Below are 11,529 nucleotides of genomic sequence, written 5' to 3'. Positions count from 1 at the left end.
AATTTTAAATAATTACAGTAGGGCTTTTGCTTCTGCTAAGTAGTGCTTCGGAAACTGTTTCATAGCATTTATTACCTTATTTATTTTTCAAAATAAAAGTATTGTTAAGTGGCCAAAATGGAAAGTAATATTATTTTAAAGTATGACATGGGAAAATAAAAAGTTTTTAATTAAAATTTTGAGAGATTCTCTATTTTAATATAAATTTGTTTGCGTTTGTAAACAGGAAAACATCCAAAAATTCACGAATCTCCGGATAAAAAATTCTGTACAAAAATTGATCTTGGAATCGCCAAAATATTGATAAGTCGCCAAATGCAGCACCTCAAAACAAAAGGATTTCAAAAAGGGAAAAGTTGTTTTTAATGTAATTATTTTATGAACTCTTCATTCTTAAAAAAGAAATAATTTCAAAATGTTAATATTTCAATACCGGCAGAGTGTCAAACCCAAAAATTCGAGTATCGCACCATTTATTCATAGAAGTAAGAAAGAATCTAAATGATAATGCATTAAATACACATTTGTCAATGAATCGCCAAAAAAATATTCCTTCACAATTTTAATTAACACTAAAAATAGCATTCGAACAAAATAGAAATGTCAGATTAATACATCTTTTGCCAATTTTTCTCAAAATTAAAGACATTTAAGGACCACAAATCGTTTCCAAAAAAAAACCTAAGGACTTATAAGTGAGTTTAAGGACCATACGAACCCTGGTGGTTTTGGGGTTTAATGAATATGCGATGCAGTTTGCTGGGATATACAGCAGCCGAGAGATGTGACGCAGCTGTCATGCTGTTAGTGATTTATGGCATCTTACATATAGCAACAGGAAGGGATCATCTGCCATATTGGTAATCAGCCTCCGTTGTCCAGACCCACATCTTCTACATGGAGTGTGGATCCCTTTGGTAATGATTCCACAGCCTACTGATGGCACTACGATGCACATTCAACTCTCTCGCAACAACTGATTGTAACACCCGAATGTCCTATAATGCATTTCACCGAGCAAATCGTGTTTTCAGCTCATGCTTTCCGCTCTGTCTATCTCTGATTATAAGGAATATTGCTGCTTACGAACTGATATATAGGTCGAAAGCTCATTTTTAAGGCGTTGTAGTGTGACAGCGGGATTATGTTTAATGCTAATTTTGGTTGCTTATTTGCATTTGCCAATGCAACCTCTACCTCATATGTAAACTGTATGTTTTCTCTTTTTTACATTCGTACCTCTCCTTCTTGAGTCTGTTGCTTATTTTTTTAGGACAAGTATATTTAACTGAGCTTTAAACTATTACTACAAATTACATGAGTTGGCCATCAAAAGATAAATTTCATAAAATATACCACACAAACACTGTGAAAAAACTACTTTAATTTCACAAAAAAAAAAGGTTCAATCACATGAAAATAATAGCTTTTTTAATGTCAAATGGCTTATTATCACAATAAAGCCAAATTATTAATAAAAATCTAATAAAATATGTAATATTAGGAGTCATCACCATATTTCAATTTTCCAGTTGTCCAGTCTTCATCAGAAGTATCTCCATCATCCATACCCTCTTGTGCGTAAACTGGATCTGAATATACTTCCTTCAGATCCATATTTTCTGGTTCCAACTGCACTTCCGAACCTTTTCCTAAATCTCTTTTTAAGCGTTTCATTTCCTTCTCTTGCTTAGATTTTTCTATCTCTTTCTTTTTCTGCACCATTTTATCGTATGCTGGCTTGAAAATATTCTCATATTCAACAGCAGCTTCTCCAACCATTTTGAAAAATTCTTCAATTCCAGAACCCACTAATGATGATACTCCCACAGTTCGAAGATCACTATAAAATTCATCAAGAACTAAACTCATGGAGCGTGTTAAATTTGATACATATGATGTATCTGCCTCTAATGCTTCTTGAAAAGCTTCAAAGTCTCGCATCCATTCAATGGCAAAGCTACAGTCTAAAACATCTGTTTTATTCAAAACAACAATAAAAGGCAATTTTGTCTTGTATAATATGCTACACGCATATAACATATTAGACATGAATGTAACAGGTTTTGCACTTCTTACAATATCCATAACATAAACTACAACAGTAGGGTAGGAAGATGATAATGCTTCAGTAATAATCATACCAGATGCTGACCAGGTGAACACTTCAATTTGTCCAGGTGTATCCAATATAACATAGTCACACTTTGAGCTACTTTTATCAACAAAATTTAATACCTGGTCGAACCTTGTAGAAAATAAATTCAATGATGTCATTATTCCTCCATTAGGTCCCAAAGAATACTGTTTCATTATATCTTTATATTTTACGGTGTCTCGAATATCAATATTTGCTGGAAAAGGAACATTATGGCATGCAGGATCAAGATTTATTACATATGGTGGGGATTTTTTATTATGCAAAAATGAAGTTATTCTTTGAACAAATGTGGTTTTTCCAGAACCAGCCATTCCTAAAATTATCAAGCATACAGGTTTCTTGTCTTTCTTTAAACTGACCTCAGAAAGTGAATGAGCAACATTTGTAACAGCAGCATCAGTCTGAGAGTCACTGCATCCTGGTATTGGTGTTTCATTTACCATCACATCTGCAAAAACATCATAAATAACACAATCATAAATATCTAAATCATAACATCATAAATATCATAAAACTAAATAACATAAGTTCTTTGACATAAGTTAACATAAGTTCCCAAAATACATATATGTATTTCACAAAATTTATCGACTTCATGTAATTACAAAAACAGAAATGTATTAAACATATTTAAATATAATAATTATAATTTATTGAAAATATCTGGTTCCACAAGTGAAGTATGCAGCTACATGCTGTATTTAAACAAACACTGAACTAATTTATAATACTTACAGCCTGAATCAACTGTAGAAGTTCTTTTACATCTAGCAATAGGTAATACTACACGTAACAAGCAATATTAAATGTGAAATAAAAACAAAAATAATGATTTTAGAAGAAAAGGAAAGATGTTAATTAGGCTGCTATCACACATCGGTTTGTTTCGGAAGAACAACTCTTTGGAACAATTTTTCTTAGTCACAATAGCCAATCACCATAGATCGCTTTGGGGTTAATACAGGGTAAACTGGTTCCCCATTACAAACAAGCTGATAGCTGATTGGTTGAAAAAAAAAAACTTGCAATTTTTTTGGAAAGAAAGGAAAAAGTCGCATGTCTTTCTTTCAATAGTAAACCAGGCAGAAAAATTGTCTGAAACAGCTGTTCGTGTGAAACAAATGCCGTGTTATATGGGCCTAATATGTAACAGCAGCACATGAATTTCAGACAAACTTCTGATGTATCACTGTTTTCAAATTAAGCTTGCTGGCTCTGTAAAATAAAATACAGCACAAAGTCCGAAATCCAGACTCGTCTGGACTTTGGCAATTCCAGATTTTATGAATATTAGATCATCAGTTTAAATCTAGTAAGATGGCATGTAGAAATTACAAAATTAAAAATATGAAATCATGATTTATGAAATAATGAAATATTTATGATCTAAAAAGTATCAAAATTTACAAAGCTTAATCTTTATTTGTTTACCTCATTAAACATTTCTTTCAATGTAAGTTGTTTAAGTTGCTTTGTTTTTTGTGCTAATATTTTCTCTTTAATTCTGTAGACAGACATAATCTCTTGTTAAGTTACATTGTTGAGTCCTGTAACTGCTGCGTTGAGAATTCCAACTAACGTGTCAATCGAAATTTTTTCGTTTTCAGTAACTTCTCTGTAACTTTCTTCACTATTGGTAGTGATATTTTCTGGATCTAGAACCATACTACAGATTTCGCCATTCACTAATTGATTGATGATTGAGATGCATTGTCATCACAATGAAAAACTTCTTTTATATCACCTTCATTTATTACCGCTTCTCCACATTTACATCTTTACAAAATCCGTTAATTGGAAAATTTCACTCTTGCTTTGTGATATCCAAAAACCTTTAAAATTCACTGCTATCATCATCAAATTTAGCTATCGTTCACTATACATATTTGGCTGTGCATCATTAGCTTGGCAACTAATGACAAGTTGTTCCATTAAATTTTATCTTGCTTCTATCGGCACTGAGTCAACTAAGCTTGAACTGTATTAGTTATTTATTATACTTATATCTATTTCTTGCACATTCTTAAGGCTTATCAGAGTTTTCAATAAATAAATTCCCACATATACTTAAGCCTTGCTGACGGTCAGCGTTAGATATCTTACTACCTGATCTCTGTGGATCCTAAATTCTGCGACCTGGTGCCGCCTTACGAGCCCTGGCGCTGGTTCTGGGTTTATGTGAATAACAAATCAGTTATTCTTAATTCAAATAGCTCTAAATGTAATCATTGGGTTTATGAGTATCATCAACAAAATCTATTTTTAGCATACGGAAAGAAATTTTTGTTAAATTTTTCCTCATCAACATTTTTAGCGCATTTAACTTAAATCTGTAATCATCACCAAGCAAGTCAACATAAAAGGTTACCTCTTACTCCTTCATTATTCAATTACTAACATAAAAAAAATTTTTTTTAGGCATTGCTACATGAGTCATTACTCAAGTTGTCATGTGTTGATAAACATGCGGTGATAAAAGAAAAGTATAATAAATAATGATTTGTCAAGTTGGCATCAGATCAACGATGTATCTATGTGGAATATTTTGGTTTGAGATGTGTGCCAAGCAGATACGCAGCAATGGAGCCAAATTACTGATCATACAAATTTATGCTAAAATGCTTGTTTTTTCAATAACAAGGTATTTTATTTGGTGCAGAAGTAAAATTAAGAATCGAGGCGCTCCAGGTCTTATATTATGGGACGAGGGGGAATCAAATGCGCATGCGTAAAGCCGTGACCTTCGAGAGGGAGAAGGTCATGACACTTAATAAACATGGTGGAGCTTTCCGTCCGATGCTATCGTCGGACAGTCATCTGAATTTTTTAATTTTCGTCGGAAATATAACTTTATCATGTTGCTTAGTTAATTAAAATAGCTGAAAGAAAGAAGGCTTTATATACATACACACTTTTTAAACTTTTTACAGATATTTTAATTAACTTTGTGCATAAATATAATTGAAAGAACCGAAAAACAAACGAACATTTTACAAAAATTTAAACGCTGATTGAAAATTGTCACTGTCATGATAAATTGGGAAGGGGCTCTTAAGATAATAATTAATATTTTACCTAGGCTCAAGTATTAATTTATTCGTGTTTCAGGACAAAATATATAACCATCAACTTCTATATCTCCAGCATATGTAAATGAAATACTATATAAATTAGCTAATAAATGTGATTAAAATATTTCATAAAAGAAACATACCTAAATCTTATAACAAAAAAGCCTTCCAACATTCATATTTGAAATGAAGTAACCTAACAAACAACATGCACAACTGGCAATAAAAAAAATAATAAGCATACAAATGATAATCATAATTCCCATTATCCTAAAATTTAGAAACTAAAAATATGTATATACACATGCATGATTGAAAGAAATGGTGCTAAGAAACATCAGCATTACTACTAAATATTCTAATGCATAATTGTTGCATTTTTAAATCATATAATATTTAAAAAACATTAAATTTTACATTAAGTGCAAATTGCAGTTCTGTTATTTTTCTCTTTGAATTTGTAGTATATCTCTTGGTATGAATACGAATGTTGCAAGTTATGTTTTTTAATTATTACGTTTGAATACATTCCATTTTCATTGTTAATTTTTGTACATGCTTGTGATAGCAATAAAATTCAAGATGAATGGAAAAAAACTTTTTATTGTGTGCTATTTAATAAAGAGCAGATTTAAATGTGCAGTTCTTATTATTGTGTATATTATTCAAATCATTTCTGCCAAGTATACAAGGGAAAGTACCCAAAGGAATGTTATTGATTTGAAAAAATGAATAAAATGGCCGTGAGAACCTGCCTGAACTTTCAACCTTGTCTAAAACAAGCGTATATAAATATATTTACATATGATAGAAAGAAATGATGTTAAATTATCAGCATTGCTACTAACTATTGTACTTTTAACAGCTTGTTATTTAAAAAACACTAAATGATTTTTTATTAATTGGAAATAGTAGTTCTGTTACTTTTTTCTTGTAACTTTTAAACACTGCATAGTTTATGTGTTTTTTAAAATATTGCCACATACACTAAATATGTCAACATACACTATTTAAAAATATTTAAAAAAATTTTTTAATATTTTTAATAGTGTGTGTTGTTTGTTAGGTTATCTCATTTCAAATATGAATGCTGGAAGGCGCTTTTTTCTATAAGATTTAGGTATGTATTATTTTTTAATCACATTTATTAGCTAATTTATATAGCATTTCATTTACATACGCTGGAGATATAGAAGTTGATGGTTATATATTTTGCTCTGGAAAGCGAATAAATTAATACTTGAGCCTAGGTAAAATATTAATTACAATTTATCATGACAGTGGCAATTTTCAATCAGCGTTTAAATTTTTGTAAAATGTTCGTTTGTTTTTCAGTTCTTTCAATTATATTTATTCACAAAGTTAATTAAAATATTTCTAAAAAGCTTAAAAAGTGTGTATGTATATAAATCCTCCTTTCTTTCAGCTATTTTAATTAACTAAGCAACATGATAAAGTTATATTTCCGACAAAAATTTAAAAATTCAGATGACTTTCCGACGGTAACATCGGATGGAAAGCTCCGCCATGTTTATTACTTCTCCCTCTCGAAGGTCACGGTAAAGCCTACTAGAAAGACGTTGTTGGTGATTTTGAGGTCTAGATTTTAGATCATTCCAGATAATGGACGCCTCGATTTCGGACTTTTGTACCTCAAACATGTTAGCAAAAACTCTGAATGAAATAAAGTTGGAGACAGCATAAATCAATTGCTAATGAAATTTAAAATATTGGGAGTGCACTGAAGAAATCTTGCTCTCAAAAATGAACAATACAGGAGCATCAGTTTCAGATAGAGACAAGAATGTGTACCGTTTAGCTAAGAGAAGTTAAAGTCAATACATGATGACTTACTTTCATGAGCTTGTTAAATCTTTAATAAAAGTTCACCGAGTTATGCATAAACATCTTCATCTCGATGAAATCACATCAAAGCAAGAACTTCAATGGCAAATATATCAAGCATTACTTAACTGTAAACCAGAATGCATCATATCCACATATAATTCATTCTGAAACATACTGTGTAGAGTTTTCTTTAGTTCAACTAACGTATTATTCAAATTATTGTTATCTTTCTTGAACTCCTCAAATTCCTCTCACATTTCCTCGGGAGGATGTAAATTTAAAGTGAAGTTAAGAGGTTATTTAAATGGGTAAATCTTGGAGTTTATTCAGAGCATGTATTCGCTAGCCAGCGCACGTTTTGTTTCTGACCTTGCTGTTACGCTGAATATGACTTTTAGCAATTTGAATAATTATCAAACCTGTTAAGTTGTCGAGTCAGTCTACTTAGCCGTAACTTAAAAGTGCTAATCCAGCACTATTCTTTTTAAACTTGAATATATTTGTGTTACAAATTCTTAGTTTCCACCGCAAGTTGTCTGTTATTGTAAAGCACGAAGTAGGTGCTTTTCTGTTCATAGTTGAGATTAATAAAGGGTTATTTTCACCCTTCTTCTGTGCTAGTATTACTTCACGCCTGTGATAGAAGTCACCAGGTTCACTAGTAGGATAGATTAGTTTATGTGGCCAGATAAGATCCCAGATAAGATTTTAAGAGTCAGATCCTATAACTGTGGATATGTAAAACCATGGATAATAGTGGACATTATGTAAAGTAGGATAAAGATGAGAGTGATGGTTCATTTTCTGAAGAGTTAGAGAGTGTTATTTCTAGTGATTTTGATATGGACATTTTGTCAGAGACTGTGCTCAAAATGCCTACCTTCCAGTCCCATGAAAGATTTTATTACTTCTTGTAAACAGTCAGTCTTGTATTCTTTATTAATTTTAAAGTTTATTAATCTATTTTGTCAAATAAAACTTGGGAATAATTTGGACAGTGCTTCTAAAAATTATTTCTCAAAGTAAGCAATTTTTATTATATATTTTAATGTTAAGTAAAGGGAAAAGATTATTAAATGCAAATTTTAACACATATGACTAATAATCTAAAACAATACCAAAAATTGTGATGTTAGGACTTAAACTTTTTTGTGTGTTCCACCCTTCAAGTTAGGCTTAGTGATTCAAAACCCCCATCTTGTGAAACGATTACTTTCAACTCCCATCCATCCTGAGGGAACGTCTTAAACAAAGAAAGGCCATTCTTGAAACAGTTAAAGAACAATTTGTAAAAAAAAAAAAAAAACCAGATTTTTTAAAAAATACAAAATTTTGAAAATATTGGATTGTTATGACAAATCTAGACGTGTTTATAATGTCAAGATCATTGGGGCATTAAAAAGAGGTCAAATAGTAATCTCAAAATTTTAACCAGAAAAATCAGACAAAAAAGTTAAATAAAACTATGTAATAAATATTGTCTAATCAAATATGACGTAAAACATTCAAAAGCATCGAGTCTAAAACGTTTAAAAAAAGATTTTGCAAAAAATTCAAAAAAATCAAAGAACACAGATATACATACCAAACGAAACTAACAAAAGAATTAGACTTAGTGTGGTTACCAGTCATTAATAGGGAGAGGTTTTTCATGACCTTAATGTTCACCTAAATGAATCACATAGATCTCCACGGAGCGAAAAGGCAAAATAGTGCTCGAGGCCAGGTCTATCTTAGAACGAATTCGGAAAATGAAAGATTTTTTTAAGGGAGTAACTTGCTGACAAAAGCTGATGTTTTCAGAGCATTTACTTCTCAATTATGGTGCCTAAATAGGTTAAACACTTTCTGCCAAGGCGTAGCTCGAGCATGCCAGATAAAGTTTTGAAGTCCAGCCTCTAGTTTCGGGAGATCTGCTGAGTCAACTCTCAGGATAGTGGCAAGATGGCAGGCCTTAATTTTAGAATCGCATCCATTTGCATCTGCTACTATATAGAAATGAATCTTGGAAATTTGACAGGAAGTATTTCCATCATATTATGTAGATAGCTTTAAACAGGGTCAAGTAGACATAGGAATTCAAAGCCGTCAGAATTGTTTTTTATCACTACAGATTTCTTTAAGATGTCAACTTTTTTTGCAACAGCAGCGAACTCTGTCATGAATTTCCAATTCAACAATAAAAACTTTCTTTGATTTGTTTCTTGACAGCAGAAACTCTTTCTCCCATCTTTCCATCTTCCAAATTTCCTTCCATTTTTTCTTCAGCTCATCTGACCACACCTTCCATTTTTCTTGAACCACATTCATCTCTTCTTTAATGGACTTAATTACCCCTTCTATCTTTTCTCAGAATGCAGAAAAGGCTATCACCAGCTGTCTCAGTTGCACCTCTGTCGCTTCCATCACTGCCATTCAGTCTTACTTCTGATACCAAAAACTTATGTGCTATGTGTTCGTAATGGATTGAATGCACAGAAAACTGATGACAGCTTGATAAAATTTATTCTTCTTAAAAGAGACATTTTACACTTCTAGAACTTTTCCAAAAAAGTATTCATACAGCTATTCACAGTATGACAGAGCACAATCAGTAATTACCATTTCAAACTACTGTTAAACACGGCATAATATTAAGCCTCAAATGCATAAGCTTTCACAACAATCTCTCATTACTCTGAGCTTAACAAACTCTAGTCTGAACTAAAGAGCGAATTGATGGTCTCGCAGGGCTTATATAGTTTTCTCCCCTGTGCTGAGAAATTTTGTATCAATTGCTGGAAGACATATACAATTACAATTACATATGGATTGGACAAAATATCACCAAATGGTAGCCAAGCTTGGTGACTTGCAGTATCTTGCTAACCCCCCATTCAACTTAAGGTTACATTATATAAGCGATAAAAGAATTTACACATAATTTCACTATATATATATATATATATACAAATGCATATATTTACATTATACATATCTACATATACAGTCAAAAGCTTTTAATCCGGACTCAACGGGACTTCGGCGATTCCAGATTATCGGTTTTTCCGGATTATAGATCATCAGTTTAAATCTGGTAGGATGGCATTCAGAAATTATAAAATTAAAAATATGAAAGCGTAATTTATGAAATAAAGAGCAATTATGATCTAAAAGGTATCAAAATTTACAAAAAAAAAAAGCTTAATATTTATTTGTTTACTTTATTAAACATTTCTTTCAATGCGTGCATGCGTAAAGCTTACATTAGGCATAGTCGAAACTAGAAAATTGCAACCAGAAAACTATTTCATGGGTATTTGTGATATTTATAATGACGAGGAATTTGATTTAAATCATACCAAAGACGGAGTACATCGAGATGAAATACTACATTTAGTAAGGAATTATAAGCCCAATAAAATAAAAACATCTGCCCTGAAGATAAGGATAGTGCTGACAGATCAACTTCCAGTTCACTGCACGCCTCCTCGTTTTCCCCACACACATACACCACACACACCCCGCAGAGCAGCGTGAAATTGATAAACATATTTCAGAATGGTTAGAGAAACAAAGGATATGCCTTTATCCATTTTTTGCAGCAATTCCACTTTTTGTTTGATGGACATCGAAACATGCTTTCGCTTTGTAGATCCTTTGGTAGCTCCAGAATCGGAAATTCTTTTTGACATAATCGAAAGTTCAAGCTTACTTTTATAAATGCAGATTCTTTATTATTCAGTTTCTTTAAATATAGTATATGGTGATAATATTTGGTGGCAACAGTTTGAAAACTGAATCGACGCAAAATGCCGTTTTGAAATTAACCCTTTAACTGTCAAGTTATTTTGATGATTTGGGTACACAAATTGTCAAATTTTTTTATTAGAAAAACCAAATATAGCCGAAATAAACATCTCCCGATATATATTCGGGTATGACAATATGATGCACTCAAAACAAAATTACCCCGAGAAATACTTGGGCGTGACATTTTCGAACACCAGTGCTGTGCCCGAGATAATCTCGGGCATGACAGTTAAAAGGTTAACAGCCCTGCTGGGCTAACATCCCTTCCGCTAAAAAATATTTTGCCATTTGCACAACCTATTGGTTATTTGAATTCAATATGCATATATAAGAATATTAGATTAAAAATTGGTTACCTTTTTAAGTATCAAATTTAAGTTACAACATTTTAATTCTCAAATTTAATGTGAAATTTGGGCCTGTTTAAGAGAAATCGATTTCTTTATGTCTGGTCTTATTTCACTTAGTTTCAAGTGTAAACTAGAATCTACATTTCATTTTGTTCTGCATTTATTTTTTTAAATATAACCCAGAAGAAAATCCTTGCTTGCACATGTAGACTGAAAAAAGGAAATAAAATTTTAATAGCTTTATTTGAAACGCTTCTTAATTATTTTTTTCGGGTAAGCCAAAAGTTAACAACTGTATTATTTCTGA

General features: G+C 31.6%; 1 protein-coding gene across 7 annotated transcripts in view; it reads right to left on the bottom strand.

Moving 5' to 3' along the window:
- Positions 1–1,364: 1,364 nt before the first annotated feature.
- The window catches only part of LOC118193613 (GPN-loop GTPase 1), a 29,900-nt gene continuing 19,735 nt past the window's right edge, over positions 1,365–11,529 (bottom strand). For all 7 annotated transcript variants that reach the window (XM_035364726.2, XM_035364721.2, XM_035364724.2 and 4 more), the window contains one exon: positions 1,365–2,609. In XM_035364726.2, coding sequence (XP_035220617.2) covers positions 1,501–2,609 — 1,109 coding nt within the window. In that variant the 3' untranslated portion in view covers positions 1,365–1,500. The remainder of the gene's footprint in view (positions 2,610–11,529) is intronic.

Source organism: Stegodyphus dumicola, chromosome 3 (genome assembly GCF_044657685.1).
Source record: "Stegodyphus dumicola isolate Sdum_Otavi_A_Nest chromosome 3, ASM4465768v1".
NCBI lineage: Eukaryota > Metazoa > Arthropoda > Arachnida > Araneae > Eresidae > Stegodyphus > Stegodyphus dumicola.
This window is presented reverse-complemented; position numbering and strand designations above follow the sequence as displayed.